Source organism: Paramormyrops kingsleyae, chromosome 6 (genome assembly GCF_048594095.1).
Source record: "Paramormyrops kingsleyae isolate MSU_618 chromosome 6, PKINGS_0.4, whole genome shotgun sequence".
Taxonomy (NCBI): domain Eukaryota; kingdom Metazoa; phylum Chordata; class Actinopteri; order Osteoglossiformes; family Mormyridae; genus Paramormyrops; species Paramormyrops kingsleyae.
In genome coordinates, this window is record NC_132802.1 from 11,371,653 (window position 1) to 11,389,418 (window position 17,766).

At 39.7% G+C, this 17,766-nt stretch overlaps 2 protein-coding genes across 3 annotated transcripts; both read left to right on the forward strand.

Annotated features, from left to right (window-relative positions):
- ocstamp (osteoclast stimulatory transmembrane protein) lies at positions 1-3,317 on the forward strand. Its single transcript, XM_023835221.2, has 3 exons — positions 1-117; positions 753-1,722; positions 2,706-3,317. Exons 1-3 carry the CDS (start codon positions 80-82, stop codon positions 3,105-3,107), a joined length of 1,410 nt encoding a protein of 469 aa, XP_023690989.2. The 5' UTR covers positions 1-79; the 3' UTR covers positions 3,108-3,317.
- A 7,019-nt stretch (positions 3,318-10,336) lies between these two features.
- Positions 10,337-17,437, forward strand: LOC111855760 (thyrotropin-releasing hormone receptor-like). Of its 2 annotated transcripts, none has more exons than XM_023835098.2 (3): positions 10,337-10,550; positions 10,742-11,621; positions 13,828-17,437. In XM_023835098.2, exons 2-3 carry the CDS (start codon positions 10,821-10,823, stop codon positions 14,242-14,244), a joined length of 1,218 nt encoding a protein of 405 aa, XP_023690866.2. In that variant the 5' UTR covers positions 10,337-10,550; positions 10,742-10,820; the 3' UTR covers positions 14,245-17,437. The 2 variants fall into 2 exon arrangements, with proteins under 2 accessions (XP_023690866.2, XP_023690865.2); XM_023835097.2 differs by having other exon boundaries at positions 10,337-10,525.
- The last annotated feature ends 329 nt before the right edge of the window (positions 17,438-17,766 follow it).

The following is a 17,766-nucleotide window of genomic DNA, read 5'->3' on the forward strand; positions in this document are numbered from 1 at the left end:
GGTGACAGATAGCAGTTCTCTTTTTCGACAGTCAGAGACAGATCCTTCCCACAAGAGCTGTTGGAGCCATTTAAGTGCGATGTCGTCGATTAAGGAGCCGGCCTGCTGGAAATTCAGGTGTGTGTCATTTCAATTCTGTTCAATATACATCAATTTTTGCACTCATATATCCAGTTTACGCTAATAAGATGTTGGTAGCTATGCTGGTTCCAGACGACTCACAGTCCAGTTGGTTTTGGATGTTTTGTTACATATTAGTAGTAACCTACTGATAATCAACAAAGGTAGTTTCATACACAACTGACTAAAAAAGATTATTTAGGTGACTAAACCAGTAACTAGCTGGTTACACATTTATACACAACCCTCATATATATATTATTCAGTGGTATATATAGTTAAGTTCTCCAGGACAACAATGGAAAAACTATGATTAACTGATAACAACATTTAATACATAACTATTTTATTGCTTATAAAAACTTTTTTAGTTAAATCAAACTTCACATTTTTGCACATAATTTTCCACACTGTGTTTTCTTGCAGTGATTCTTTGCTTATATAAATAAAATATATCAAATTATAGCTGATGCATTTTTTCAGCATTTCAAGTTTGAGGATCTGGTTGAAATGAAATCTTTGTCTGAATTTTTACTTTCTGGACCAGAAATTTCCACATCTGTGTGTTTTAAGCAGGAAGGACTGTCGACGTCTTAAATTAGTATCATTGACGCATCGCATTGCTTTTTCAGGTCGGGTCTTTGGCACAGAGCCAATGCGACCCTTGGGTGGCTCTGGAGCATCTATTCAAAGACCCACCCAGATGGCATCAAAGAGGTTGTGACCCTGATGTTCTTGTGTTTGGCTGTGGCGTTCCTGAGTGGCATCATCCTCTTCAGCTGGATGGCAAGCTCCCTGAGTTACGGGCAGCGCGTTTCCGGGGCGACGGCGTCCATCTACGGCGTGGCTGCCTTCGTCTCGCTCTTCCTCTGTCACCCTGTCCGCTGCGTGTTCACCATGGCCCTGCCCACGCTGGGCACCAAACAAGGGCGTCGCTTTATTCTGTCAGCCGCCGTTACCCTGCTGATGCTCAACGTCCTCCCCAACATCGGCGCAAACGTGGGTGTGGTGTCACACACCTTGAAATGCAGTGGGGGCAACCTAGCCCAGAGCCTGATAAATTCCTCGGAGATAATTAACTGGGCAAAAGGAGAGCTGGTCACTGCGGCGATGAAAGCAAAAGAGACAGAGCTGCAGTTTGTGCGCAGTTTGAGAAATTTTGATCACTTTACTTATATAAACCTCTCTAACATCAACCAGAGGTTTGTAAGTGTCAGCCAAAATATCGAAAGAGACTTTTCTCATGCCAAATACACCATAAAAAACATGAAATTAGTGGCCAGCAGATTTATAGCTGCCCTTTTTATTATCTATCTCTTTGTTGAATCTGCCCTTTACCTAAAATCGTATTTGACAGACGTGAAATTTGACAACCCATACATTACTGGCCATAAGAAACGTAATTCTCATTCTGCAATCTGCAGAATCTCTCGACAAGAACTTTTACGATGTGCTCCTCGCATATTGGTCATGTCTTGGTATTTCACAGTGACCCTGTTGGTTATTATCTTGGATCACATATTGTACCATTTAGTCAGTGCCAGTAAAGCTAGGCTGCTGGATATTCCGCCGATTTCCATCAACATCAGCTTGGCGTACAAGGTAAGGATCAAACACCCTGTTAATAAAGCTGAATGTTCTTATTATATTCCAAGCAAAACTAAAAACCTCAAGAACCCAGCAAACACTAAATTTGTAGTTTAATATAATAATATTCAGTAATATAATAATATTCTTTAGACATTTATCTGGTGATTGAAAATCTATATACAGCCACCTCTCAGCTGTACAACCTGCTTAAGTTAATTCAGACTTAATGCAAAATATATCCTAGCTGCACAGTTTATGGAAACATTAATGCAAAAAGGCAACCTTATTTTTTCATTTATTTAATATGTGTTCCTTTTTAATTATATTACTAAAAAAATATGCTATATTAGTAACACTTTACTTGATGAGGCACAAATACTTATAAATAACTCAGTTACTGCTGAACAAATCATGAACAAATATAATTGCTACATGAGAAACGATGTGTCACAATTCATGAGAGTATTTCACTTGTGTTATTCATTGCTTCCTTCAGTAGTTCCTTCAGTGGTTTACAAAGGTTTATAGAATAAGAAATATAGTAAATGCTTGGGATGATTCATTAATGATGAATTAACATGAGATCAGTACAGTATGTAGCTAAGACTTAGTTTGAGGTTAATTAATACACAACTAATAGTATAATGCTATACTATAAACTAATAGTATAATACTATACTATAAACTCTGTGCTTCATTAAGTGAAGTGCTACCTATATATTTTTGGCTTTTGTGTTTTTTGCTATAAAGTGTCTTGAATGGTATGGAAAAATGCAACTATAAAATGTTATTATTGTTATTATTATTATTATTATTATTATTATTATTATTATTATTATTATTATTTAGCTAATGGTTTGTGAAATGGATTAAGTTGGTCGAGAACAGCCTGTACAAGTAATGAAAATACTAAAGACTGAATACCAAAAAAAGACTATAGTAATATAAAACAAGAGTAGCAGTTGTGGTAACAGGCATCTTGCCTCTCCTGTCAGGTTGAGTCCTACAGTCCATCCCTCTGTATCTTCGACCCAAGCTGTGGGACCGGGGTTTTGGTAGACTTCCAGAGGGTATATCCCTGGTCCATCAGAACTGGGTCAGAGCACTGCACCTCGGACCTATCGGCACCAGACCCCGGAGTTGCCGCCCTCCTGGGACTGCTCTACCTGCTGGCCTACAGCATGGTGTTCCTCGAGGTGTTTGCCACACGGTGGCGCTACACCATCTCTGCTTCCTTCTTCAAGAGTCAGGAGGCGATAAGACTCAAGCACCTGCATCAAAGAATACGAGCTAAGCAGGGGAACAGCAGCATTTTTTCCATTGAGACGCATGCGAGTGGTGGCTACTCTGGCCATCATCCTTCCTTTCCATTGACTGCTCACCCAGAACCACAGTGACAGAGTCACTGTACTTCTGGCCTGGGCAGCACAGGGTCTGAGGCAGTGTGAGATAGGCCTGGGCAGCACAGGGTTTGAGGCAGTGTGAGGCAGGGCTGGGCAGCACAGTTTCTGAGGCAGTGTGAGACAAGAGATTCAGCTGAAATTCAGCTGAAATGAATGACATTTTATGATATGAACTGCCACTAAATAAGAAGAGAAGACTTAATTGTCATTAAATTGCTGGGAAATGTAGAATAAAACATAGCACTACTGAAAAACGCTGCTTCAGCAATTTCAGTAATTAAACTTGGAATGTTTAGGTTCCTATTGCAGTTATTAAGCACCACTGAGATAAGCCTATTACAGCGTGAAAGAATTCCAAAAATTAGCCTGAGTCCTTTCTAGCCAGGATTGCCCTACAATAAACACGGTTTTACTTTGTTCTGCTGGTGACCCCTGCTGGAATCCAGGCAGTGGCAGGTGGAAATCGACTCTCTTCTTCCCATTTCAACGTTCCTCATTCCTCATTTGTTAATTCAAATTAGCTTCATGATGGCAGCACGCCGGTCAGTTTAGTCCAGATGACACCAAGCAGGTGAAGAAAATGAATGGATGGGTAAAAATGAAGGACAACAGTTATGGAGAAAAACACTTTGAAGAATGAGCTTTAAAACACAGGTAAGTATGTAATACCTGCAGATATATATTTGACCCAGCTTCTGTGGAGTCAAAGGTAATTGAAGGTCATCAACATCAAAAAAAACTGAGAGGTCCTTCCCATTTTTCACTATAGCTTATAAAACCATATTCTAATAGTCGGAGGCAAATGCAGCGGGGAAAAGTATTCAGAAATTGCAGAGCCATAATCCTTAAAAGATGGGAAAGTGAGTTGAGAAGAGACAAGCCCCTTTAATCCACTGATCTGCCCTCTAGCAGCATCACCGATTTCACCATAAACCCTACAAATGCAGTTAGATAAAGGTCAGTCTGCTCGAGGTCATTTCCATGAACGATAACAATGAACTTCCCTCCACTTCCATGTTTAGTGGTCAAAGGCATTTCTTGTCCTGCAATTAAATGGTAACACATGGTATGAAAAAGAATGTGAGTTCATACACAAGAGGTCACGAATGAACAGAAACGCAGAGGTTGCACTGTGTCATACAAGACCTGTGCTTGTTTTTCCCACGATACACCCATCTTGTTTACTTAGAACAGCCTTAATTGCATGAATATCCTCCTGAGACCCAAGGAGAAAAGTATCCTTCAATTATAGGTTATTTGTCTTTGGAGGAAATAAGACATCTTACAATTTAGATTTTTTTCTAATTTATTTTTATTTTTAATTTGACGGCATGTCCTCTTTAGTGTACAACAGGAATAAATAAGTTTCCTTACATCAGTGAAAAGATAGATGCAAAAACAAAATGTCCACTACAATGGACATAAATGAATGGGTGGGGTCTCAGGAGGTTATAAAAGACCTAGAATAACAGTTGCGACGAATCCTTCACCGGGGGTGCTAGCTGGGCAGCAACAAGCATCAAAAATAGCACAGGAGGCACAACTGAAATGAAAATAATACAGCACTTAGCAAGGAACCTAGAATGAACAACTGCTTTTAATTACAGCGCTATGAAAGGAACACAAGGACTCAAGTATTATGCATGTCTGGTTGTAATCTTTGTGGAGACAGCTTTTAGTCAGCGCCTCGCACCTTCAGCCAAATACGCTGCAGAATATATTTATATGTTTTAAGCAGGTGCTCCTATCCAAAGCAACACACAATAGTAGGGTCAGCCCGTCCTGGGCCATGTAGGATTAAGGGCCAAACAATAAAAGCACTTTAGCGGCTGCAGGATTTGAAGCAGCAACCTTCTAATCACAAACATAGAGTCCTAACTCACAGAATCACACATTCATTTGCTAAAGGGTTTGAGTGACAAAAGGGCCACAATTTTTTTTGGAAAAGCAACATAATTGGCAAATTCGACTCCATCTTAATTGTTTTCAAAATATTAAAAATCTCTGCTTTACATTGAAGTAAACTAGTGGGTGTAAAAATTAAGAAGTATCTTCTGATGGTGCTGTTTGCTGTAACTCAAACCAAAGCATTGACTAATGAGACATAATTAGTTATAAAATTAATATGTCTAGCTTCCTTTTCAGATTGTGCTTCTCCTTTTTACTCTTTGCTGCCTGACATCCATTCCCTGTACAATCCTGACAAGGATAACGGACTAATATGTTAATTAACATTGACTGCATATGGATTTACCAGATTATTCCATTGAAGAAACAATGATACAATGATACAAGCCTCAGTTCAGAAACGGCATGGTTCGTGTTGTCATACCTTTTTGTACCACCGGGGGCCGCTAAGTATATGGAAGATGTTCACTTCCCATTCACTCAAAGAAGAGTAAATAGAATAGGACTAGTTTGTGATGTTAATGACCACTTTACTGGGGCATGAATAAGCAATGTGGGGTCACAGGCCCTGATTATCATTTTTATCTATGAGTATGTCCAGTGAATGGGCTCAGAATTTACATGAAACACTATAGTGCACATATATATTCACCCTGAATTTAATAGATACAAAGAGGCATATTGTGTGCTAATGAAGCCTAAGCTGATTATTACATACTAATCAGAGGTTCCTCCTATTTTCTTTTCTTTTATTTAATACCCTAAATTTAGATTAGGGTAATTTTATTAATGTTCTATTTACATATCATTATATTTCACCTGTTCGAGACAGCAGCTCAGCCTGCTTTCCTGGCTTATTTTGTAACAGTGTACATCTCAATAATAAAATCTTTAAAATAATCATAACCTGCTATCACAGGCATAACACAGGTATTTGACTGAATACTCTTTCTGTGTTCATCTTACATATTAGCACTGTGTGCAGTGAACAGTTCAATCAAAAATAAATTATAAAAGATGGTTGCTTAAGAGGAGCCAAAATGTACTGAATTTAAATCCTTCCTTTAACTGAAATGCTTGTTAGGGACCAATGGAACACGGCACCACTTCACTTCACTTCTCTAGTTTGCTGAGCAGCCTGACTTCAGGGAAGCTGAACCCTTCAATAAAGCCCTTCAGTTCAGTTCTGCGGCAAGAAGGCAAATATTCGGATAATTAAACTTTAATTTAAGGGACCTTATATTAATTAATGCGCCATTTTGGCTTCTGAAATGAAGGACTGGTGAATGTCCTGTTTGATTATTAAATGGGCCATTTCAAGAGATAACACAGCCATTAGTTAGCCAGTAATTTACTGGTCTCGCAAGAAAAATTGTATTTAACTAATGCAACAGGCTTTTTACTCTGTTTTAAGATATTGTGAATGTACATTCCGTTTGAGAACGTAAATGACTAGGGTTTAAGCTATTGGTGGTTTAACATCTATGCAAGAGTAGAGTTCTATATATACTGATCAATGCTAAATCGGGCATATGTCACAAATAATGGGGGTCATATTTATTCACATTTATAGTTGTGTGATGTATTAAGTCTGAAATGATCTGCTGCTCTGTGCAGCATTTCAGTGCAGTTACCTGCAGGCAATGTCCCTCTGCTTAGAGGTAATTTGAGGGTTTCAATTTTCTCTGCATGAATTCGTCAATTAATCCGTCAGAAGTCAGGAAACCATGAGCAGTTCATGGTTATAATAATACTTGGGAAAATGTATACATTTTTAGTCCTGATGTACGAAGCATTAATTTATTTGAATCATGTATCTACGCATGTATTGCTATATGTTAAGGATCTGATGTTCATTATACCTGATGTACAGTACTATGCATCATTTTCTTTGTACGGTCAAAGAAAATGATGTATAAATGATCTTCACGTTGGTGTAAAACTATGATTTCATATCTCTGAAAATACAACAGTTTAGTCATTTCGAAACATAAAATCACCTCAGTATTTGTAGCAACAGTCCAATACACCCATGTATTTTTTAACTCGACCACTACCCCACCTTATTTGGCTAATCAATAACTCATTGAATTTTTAACTAATTAAGTTAATTAATTAATTGAGCTGGTTGTGAAATGTAATGATGCATGGAACTGCTGAAGTGCCCCTGATGAGAGGTTTGGGAACTGAAGCTGTGTTCATCTAGCCGTCTAACATGACATCAGTTACTTTTTGCATGAAACAAGGAATTTTCATATGCTGTAATATTTCATTGTGTTTTTTCTTTATTTACCAAATATACACTTTTACACTTACTACTCTAACTGCTTAAGACTTTTGCAAGTAGTATGTTTTACTGCAAGGCCTTCTAAGCCCCATAAAATAAAATAAAATAAAACACAACAGAAAAACACATCAAACATGCTCTCTCTGTCACAGTCTTTCTGGGAACTCTGCTTAAGCATTTACAACTGAGTGTTTCCATTTCAGAGAATATTCTGGCAATATCAGAAAAATTCAGGTCAGTCATTTTCTCTGAAAGCAGTTACTCAGTCTTCCGTGTTTTTTCTTTTTGTCAGGCTGCCTTTTAAATCAGAGAGAGGATTTTGGTGCCTTACAGTTTGCATTTAGCTTACAAATGAAATGCAGCTTTCACTGTGTTCCACTTTCACTACCCTATTCAGGTCCAGCTTAATGGCTAAAACAGTGAGCAGAGTCATATCTGTGACAGAAATATCTTGCAAATGATACATTTCCATTAGTTTACCCAGCGGTGTGTGTGTCCATGTTCGTGTCTGTCTGTCTGTGTGTCTGTGTCTGTCTGTGTGTCTGTCTGTGTGTTTGTCAGTCTTTGTGTCTGTCTGTCTGTGTGTCTGTGTCTGTCTGTGTGTGTGTGTGTCTGTGTATGAGTGTACATCCACATGTGTCTAGGTGTGTATCCATTAATCCTCTGCACCACACGTTTCATCCTATAATCTTCCATATCACAACAAATAGTTAACTAAGCAAGAAGCAATACAGGAACAATAAATGAACTCAAATTTGGTTCATTTCATTTTATTTATTAATGACAAGAGAAAATATCAAAAGGGACATATTCTGCACTTAATTTTGAAAAAAGTCATACTGCTTAGCTAATGATCTTTGGCTACATGTCTTAATTTAAACTTCCAATCCTCACATGAAGAACAATAAAACAGAATATTGACTCCACCATGCCTTTTTTCCATTTTTCTATTATTTACAAGTGATCAAACGTATACATAGCTCAGAAAAAAAGGTTCCCACAGACACATACTATAAAATGATGAGTAGATTTGCCTTCCAGTTCAGCACTGCAGGTACCAGCTTTTGTATCCGAATCTGCAGTTTCTTCAGACTTGGAAACAGACCCTTGACTTTAGCTGCTGTGTTTGTAATCTTCCCATCAAAGCACAATGGTTATTTTTTTGATCATAGACTCTGACCTATAAAGCAATTTATAAAGGCTGAGGCTATGGATCTGTGCCAGCAATTGGAAGGTTATTGGTTTGAATCCCATAAATACCTGGAGTGTTTCTACTGCACTGGGTCCATGATCGAGGCCTTGAAGCTGCAACTGCTTCATCCTGGGTATGAGGTTAATCTCCATCCAGCCCTGCAAGCAGCTACTCCAACTTCCAGGGAGTGACAGAGTGGTGGCAGGACTGACACTCTAGCTGCTGGAAAAAACTCACACTGTTCCGTCTGGATGCTGAGGTGTTGCCCGCCACATGGCTGCACTCAGGTTCTCATCCCTGAGGTGGTTCTGTCCTGTGATGGGTAGCAGTAATCAGCACATGCTCCTTACTTCCACTTCACTTTTATTTTTGTTCATGCATTTATTTATTTTTTTCTTGGTTATTGTATGTGTAAAGGGGGATAACTAGTACAGTATATGCAACTTAGCCAACGCTGAAATTTGACTAGAATACATTTCCTACTGCGACACCATGCGTCTATCTTACAAACACGTAACATATCCAGGGAACAGGGAGGGGGGTCAATTTAGAGATGCCAATTTATATTATTGCATGTTTTTGGATAAGTGGAGGAAGCCAGAGAACATGGAGTGATATGGTAAGAACATGCAAACTTGACATGCAGTGGAGGCAGATTTCAAACCCCCATCCCTGGAGGTTCGGGAAACTTCTCTTGGTTTTAGATTAAGATCAAACCTCCAGCGGAAAACATACAATGCGAACAGACAATGCTGTTAGTGGAGAACTGATTTCAGCTGTTATATGAACTGCTAAATTCTAGAGCATTAACAAAGTTCCTGGGATGAACTCTCTAGTGGAAAAGAAATATGCGCAAATTTCAATAAGAATGGAAGGGCACTACATGCCAAAGATATAGAAGCAAGTCATACATCTACAAGAGTCCGATACAGTCTGGTACACAAGATTCAAATCTGCCAGAACATATATATACTGTAGTGCAGTGCACATATGAAAGGACAGGAGAGGTACTAAAAGCAACACGTGTTCTTTTTCTTTTTCTGGTTGTGGAGGAGACACTATCTTGCATGCCACCCTGCAGCCATTGAATCGAACCATAGCCAGAAATAAAATTTGGGGAGGGGGAGGGATGGGCGTCTGGCCAACCTACTGATAGGTTCCCCGCAAAAAATTTTTGTAGGGTACAAATTCATAATTTTTTTATATACCTACATGCCGGATTCAAACACAGCCCATTCTCTTTGCTCTCCATTGTGGGTCATGAACACAAAACCATCAAAGCCCTGTCCTTTGTGACATCACCACTTCCTTCTCTTCTTCTCCTGCTGCTTCTCGAGATCCAAGGCATCATCAAGGTGATGCAGAGAAACATCCAGCGAAAGAGGGCAGACGGAAGTGCTTTGTGATGGAACCCATGGACTAAAAGTACATGTTTGATATCATGTGCAAATCTGCACCACGTCAATAAACAGCTACTTTCAGATAAGGCGGTGAGGTCATCCTACCAGTAGTTCAAGGAAGGGGGTAACGTGGTATACGAATTAGGCAGCTGATCAGTTTTTAAAATTTTATAAGTGATTACTGTGCGTTTTATTATTTATGTGAGGGTCTGGTAGGTGGGCGGGACTCTTATGCTGCCGAGAAAAGGAACATTAAAAGCACCTCCAGGTCTTACAAGGTCAGATATTCATCAACCTTCCATACTGCCCTCAAACAGGCTAGGGGGAGGGGGGGGGATAAGAGATGGGCGGTAGAGGGAGGGTGAGAAAGAGAAGGTGTATGTGAGAGAGAGGCAGAAGGAGGGAGTGAGACAGTCCATCATATGCAGCATCTAACTGGTCTGAAGCTGGATAGGAAGAGCACGGCTCTCCCTGCATCACCACTAAAAATGTTTAGTGGCTATGTGCCATTTCCACCCTTTGGCATTCAGCCCAGTTCAAAATAATCAACATAATCTCAACAGTTTCCCCACCAGCTGGACACAACCATGGACCCCAAGGGACTTACATCAATCATGGAATCATGGTGAGCGTTAGATCATCTCATCCCGGTTTGTGTCTCTCTTCCTATGTATCGGTTAATTTTTAAGCTATTGATAAACTTTGGTCAGCAGTGGTGATAGATCTATGTCTCTCATTACGTAAATATTTAGAACTTAAAAATCGCACAGCACTCCGTACCAAATGCAGTATTAACTTTTCCCAAAAGGAGTAGTTAATTTTCTCCTTATCCTATCTCCAGGATTTATGACAACTCGTACGGACGCTAATAACCGCCTTTCAAGACCTCCGAAAATCCACGCAGTAGCAAGACGCACACGATGGAGAACCTAACGAGGCTTCTCGGGAAGGATACCCATATCAACTTAACGAAAAGCGAAGCGCTCATAAAGATGCCACAAAACCCCGTGGAAGTCCAGGTTACCACAATCCTCTTAGCGTTAGTTATATGCGGAGTGGGAATTGCTGGAAATATAATGGTGGTGCTGGTAGTACTTCGCACCAAGCACATGATGACCCCGACAAACTGCTACCTCGTAAGTCTGGCTATAGCAGATCTCATAGTGCTTCTAGCTGCAGGTCTCCCCAACATCTCCGAAGTTGTCGCCTCCTGGGTTTACGGCTACGCCGGATGCCTGTGCATCACATACCTGCAATACCTGGGCATCAACGTGTCCTCTTGCTCTATCACGGCTTTTACAGTTGAACGGTACATTGCCATTTGCCACTCAATCAAAGCGCAATTCATCTGCACCGTATCACGGGCAAAGAAGATCATAGCGTGCGTCTGGATCTTCACCTCGCTTTACTGCATCATGTGGTTCTTTTTGGTGGACACCAACGAGACCGCGTACGCCGATGGGGTGGTGGTAAGGTGTGGTTACCGCGTCTCCAGAAACCTCTACATGCCGATCTACTTCTTGGACTTCACGTTGTTTTATGTCATACCTCTGATCGTGGCCACCGTGCTGTACGGTCTCATCGCCCGGATTTTGTTCTCCAACCCGATCCCGGCCACCCCGGCAGAAAGAGCCGGGAACGATTCGGTCCATCAGGGACGAGCGAGCACGGTTAAAGTGTCATGCAAATCCAATAAGGGAGCCATCGCATCCAGGAAACAGGTATTTTAAAGTTTGTTTTTATCATTATCTTAATTACTTACGAATTAATGGATAAGCCATCCAATTAATAACCATTGTAGCTTAATAAAGAGATAATTTACAAGTTTATTTCTAGAATAAATGTTAAATATTATTTTTAAAACTGGTCATATTTCAGAAAGAAATGTTTTTCTTTACAATGGACAGAATTCCTTATATCGGGATAAATGTTTCCAATGATGGAATATACTAAGTGTATATTCTAATGTATTGCATAGTCTTTGCTTATAATTATAATTATCTTGCAAGTTATTATTATTATTTTAATTCTGCTAAATTACAACGCGTACTTGTAAATAGTAGTGAAGACTTAGAGATTTTTAATTGGCCGTTTAGTCCCGTATTCCATGAAATAGAAAGCCCATAAATGTCAAGCTATAGTATATAAGAATCAATTTATGTGCTTCTGTAGCACCCATGGGAAATTCCATTGCAGTCCGGTTGAATATTTAGCTGTAGATGTATTGGTTTGGGAAAAATAAATCTTCTTTAGCAATGGGTGTACCAGTTGATCTGGTAAATAATGCAGATCAGGAACAATTGTTGGATTGGACCCTTGGCGGGGGTGTGGGATGGGGAGAGGGGGGGAGGTCTTCCGCAGTAACATTTGCAGAGAAAATGCACAAGAAAATGACAAATTGCTAAATGGTTATAGAAGAGACGCAAAATAAGAGGGACTGACTCCCCCCCCCCCCCCCCCCCCCCCCCAAATAGGGTCTACAACTGCGTGTAATGAAGATCAATCCCATTGTAAAAATCTATATGAAAACAATGTACAACGTTTGCTGGGTTCAGCTGAAATTACCTTTAAGATATACCCTTACTCATATATTAATTAAATTTGGCTTATACAAAATTCAAATATACAAGCCACCTTTTTTGTATGACATGTAAAAGAAATCCTGGTCTTAGTATGAAATAAGACTGGAGCTGACTAAAGTATAATTATTCTGGCAGGTAAACGACAGTTAAACAAGATTAGTTGATTTCGCTGGGTGAGCTGTCACTCAGGCCCATATCAAATGTATTTGTTCTGTAACTGTTGGCACAAATCTATCATCCAGTAGAGCATAACGTAATCAAAATGCAGATTACTATGCAGGCTATGTTGGAGCGAAAGTCACATGCCCATGAAAGGGAGTTTGGATTTTATCATGGCTATTTATATGAGTAATAGCTTTGAGGTATGATGCTGGACAGCACTGTCAAACTGTCATGATTTTACAGTGATGTTCAGTGATATATTTATCAGCCAGATGTTTTACACAGCAGTACTTAAATATTGTTTTTATTTTACTTGGAAATTTAGTTTTGTTTTAATATTTCATGGAAAAGAGATATCGGTCTGATAAATTACAGGTAATAGACATCTTACATTGACAGGCATGTGTGGGGACCCGGGGGGGGGGGGGGGGGGGGGGGCGTGGGATGGATTGGGGATGCCTGAGCACCTGTCCCTTTTTCCTAAACAAATGATAGTGCCCCCCTTTGGTATTCCAAGTGCCAATGGTTTACAACCGATGAGGAGGACCCCTCTCCAGATTGTGAAAATGAATCGAGAGGGGGCACTCCATAAAAAAATAACAAAAATTCTACAGGTCAGCCATGCACCACTATTCAGCAACAAAATTACTTAGCAAAAGTCACACGATCCCATGCAGAATAACCGGTCGAAGGATGGGTGCATGGGTGGCTAGCAGAAGCTGAAAACATGCTGTTAACCAGATTTTAAACCAACTTTCAACTGTACAATATGCAACCAAAATCCCCATTTGCTACATACCTATTTAAAGACTGATTGTTTGCCTGAAAACTCTCCCATGAATCACAGTTTGCTCTCTAAAATACTTGCGTAATATGAATCTTTTTTATCCAGTTTAATGAATGATTTTCAGACCTAGTTCTTTGCTTCAGAGCTAATTCACATGCTTTTCTTTATAAAACCTCCTTAAGATATTAATACAACTTAAACATATTTGCACACTGTATACCATCTAGGCCTTTTATATTTTCTATATTTATTCATAGTACATTTAACTACATGTTGTACTTGCATAACTATGTACGTAATAAATAAAGGAATCTTGAACCTAATATTACTACCATGTTATATCCGCTTTGAAGGCTTTCTTGTTGTTTTTATCCTGCTTTGTCCACCACACTTTAGGTGACCAAAATGTTGGCGGTCGTGGTGGTCCTTTTCGCCCTGCTGTGGATGCCTTACCGCACGTTGGTGGTGGTCAACTCCCTTATGGACCCTCCTTACCTCAACACCTGGTTCCTGCTCTTCTCCCGCATGAGCATCTACACTAACAGCGCCATCAACCCCATCATCTACAACCTCATGTCACAGAAGTTCCGCAGCGCCTTCCGGCGACTCTGCGAATGCAAGCGGCAGCGAGCGGAGAAGGTGACCAAGTACAACGTGCCCGTCTACTACAGCGTCATGAAGGACTCCTCCCACGAGAGCCCCGAGCACGACGGCACTGAGCACGAGGATCTCGCCTCCTACGGCGCCGGCAGCCGGAAGGTCAACTTCACAGGCAAATGCGACAGTGCCAACGCCATGTTTAGCATCGCCTGATGCCGGATCCCCTCGCCCGGTTGAGATGGCGAATTTTTCCCATTGAAGGGATGCGTGATGAACAGAAAACTTTTCAAGGCCAATTAAGAAACAGTGAGTGGCAGTAGCTTGAAATTATGTTTGTAGCAGTGCTTTTACTCTTATTTGAAAAGCTTTATTTTTTAAGTACAATCATGAAGTTTAAATTATAGCAGACAATGCCTAAATTCCAAAAAGATATATATTTATGGGAAAGATTAAGAAATGGTCAAAAGTATGTGGATACTCCTATTAATTAGAGCAGTGTTTCCCAACCCAGTCCTCGGGGGAACCCCAGACAGTCCACATTTTTGCTTCCTCTCAGCTCCCAGCGCACCTGTACCAGGTATACAGTGTTCCTGATTGGCTGCGAGCTGGGAGGGAGCAAAAACGTTCCTCGAGGACTGGGTTGGGAAACACTGAATTAGAGGAATTAGCTGATCAAACCACACCCACTGCTGACACGGGTGTATAATTAAGCACACAGCCAATGGGAGGTTTTACAGAAGAGGTTAATGACTTTCAACTTGGCACCATTATAGGACACCATCGTTCCAAACAATAAGTCAGTCTGCCAGTTAGAACTGCCCTGGTAAAATTAAGTGATTGAGATGTTAGATGTTAGAACATCTGCAAGCAAGTTCAGGTGTGAAATGGTCGACCACCCAAGCTCACAGAATAGGACCTGATCACCCAGCATCAATTCCCAACCTAAACAGCAGCACATCCCACCAGCAATGTTCCAACATCTGGAGAAAATCCTTCCCAGAAGAGTACAGGCTATAATTGCAACAAAGTACAAACCAACTTCATATTAATAGCTGGACAAACTGGTCTCCACATACATTTGGCCATACAATGTATCATTGATTTCTTGCTAAAATTCCTCATCCAGTGATTTTCAGCAGATCCAGAAGGTCCAGATGATGTCCTCCAGGTCCACCTGGATATATTTCAAGTAAAACTGCAAATGATCCAAAAACTGTATTACATCAACAGTTAAACAGCCATCTGTTGCTTGTCATTTACAAAATATTTTTTTCTTTTAGCAGACCTGACCTCCTATTCATAGTTGAAACATATTTGTCTGTTACCTGAAAATGTTCCCAGTCATCGTTGCTTGCTTGAAAAAGCAGTGTAAATGTCAGAGGTGGAGGTCTTGTGTGCTCACTGTTTGCGTCTCACTACGGTTCAGTATCTTTCCCGAAAGTGACCACTTAAAGCACTTGATAAGGTTTAAACACAACCCAAGTATAATGGAGTTAATGATTTAACAACAACCCCATATATCAGCACAAATTGTCACAGACTGAGGAGAATATTTCATTTAAAAATAAACTTCATATATGGGAAATGTATCAAGCATTTTGAACAGTCACAATATTGCCTTTTTGTAATTTTGATCTTTAAAAAGAAGAGATGTCTTCACTGATATTGTTGCTTTTCCAGAAGGATTATTTGGTCAGAATGGTGGTGTTGTTGTTAGTAAAATATTATTACCATTTCATTGTAAATAGAGTGACATATCTTATTTTAAAGGGCTGTAAGTAAGTGCCGTTTATTTGCATTACTCATGTTACATTATGGAAGGAATTTGTACATGTTCAGTATTAGTTTTTTCTGCAAAATTTGCTCATTGAGTGTAGATTGATCAACTGAAGTCAGGCAACACAGAGAACATCTGGAGGCCACGATGCTGTAATGTTAAGCTACGCTAAAAGATAACCAAGTCTTCAGAGTAGGTGGCTGTTGAGTTGTCCCTATGAGGGGTTAACCAGGCTGGTCCCTGATACACTATAGTGACCTCAAACCAGATGCTGGTGATGTGGATTCTGACCTTCAGAAGTGCAGACATTGTAGAGAGCTCTCAGATTCTTGGCTTACTGTTTCAGTCAGCTTTTCTGAATCTTGTAATAGATGTATGAAAAAGAGCCAAGCTCCTTAAATTGTTCAGTTTAACGTGTAAGTTTGATGCCCTTGATGTTTAATTTCAAAAGGCTTGTTTACTGGAAGAATATGTCACGAGGGTTTAACAGGAAATTTCACCCAAACTCAGTTGTTTCGTGCATCCAAAGAAATTTTGTTACATGCAACTTGGAAAGTATTTTCTGAAGTATATCATCCTCTGCTATTATTAGGAGATGTGAGATGTACTGAGTTTATGGAGAGTAAAATGTATACAGTACTCTGTGCAAATAGTATTGTTTTCTTATTTTAGTGACAGTGCCTGATATGTTCAGTATGGTGGTATCACATTAATGTTAAAAGATGTAGCTGAAGGTTCCTTGGTGCTAGGAAAAGATTGTTGTCTAGATGGCTGCGAAACCTCCACAGACACAAACGCGGCAGCCTGAGCTGAAGATGGAAATGTCCGATTTATCACTATTCAAAGTGCAATGAATGTTATGCTTTGATTCTTTGTGCAGTAAATATCGCAAACAATGCATAAGATGATCAAACTTCTGTCTGAGATTCCACTGCAGTTTTTTTATTTGTTCTTTTTAACTATTTATTTGTTTAATCTGTAGGGGATTTGATTTCCATTTTGATTGCCTACCGAATTTAGGCCACGATCCTGTGACAGAAAGATAAGCACAAGACCATCATCTCACAGGTAAAAGAAGGAAACGGAACTATTTTTAAACACTATAGAAGTGAAATATACTGACCCCAAGAAGGACAATGTGTAAATTTGCCTGAAACACTCTCCATTAAATGTTTTTATCAACATGTAGTGAGGAGTTGCCACTGACTGGGAGATTAAGAAGTACACAAATGCCAAGTATTGGCTCCGGGCATTAAAATACTGCTTAGACCCCACACTGCATAAGACATGCAGTCCATGACAGCGAGAATTTTTTGTTAATATTGCACTCCTATTTTATAGGAACTAGAGAGCACTTAAATTATGCATTGTTCAAGCCAAACCACGAATATGTCATTTCCAAAGGCAGCAAGTCAAAAATATAATAGCCCAGTTATAGACAGTGTTCATTTTAGAATTTCTGTGACCTTTTTTCTTTGTGTTAATTTGACCAAAGACGCTACCATAACATGTTAATGCTTTAATGTTTTCAGGGCTTCTTGTGGTCTCAATGCTACAGAGGTTTGCTGCGGTCATTTCCGAACCTGTTTGTGTTTTCACCAGTTGCTTGCTTGCCTGTGTTTTTAAAGAGCAAACATTAAAAATTTTTGATTTAAATTAATAAGGATCTTGCTTAGTATACATTATTCCTAGCAGGAAGTATGATTATGGAACAGTACTGGGATTAGGTGAATTAAGTTTCCATCCTAATTAATAACTGGCCCAGCCTGATGTAAGGAAACCAGCTCACCATGACTGGATTGTAAGATGACATTTACATTTCACCTGGCACTTTTATCCAAAGTGACTTATAGTAGAGGTAAGAGTTAAAATGTATGCATGCTCCCTTGGATTTGAACCCACAACCTTTGGATCATACTTGTTGAACTAGAGGAGCGTATAACAAAGTCTTTTGCTGA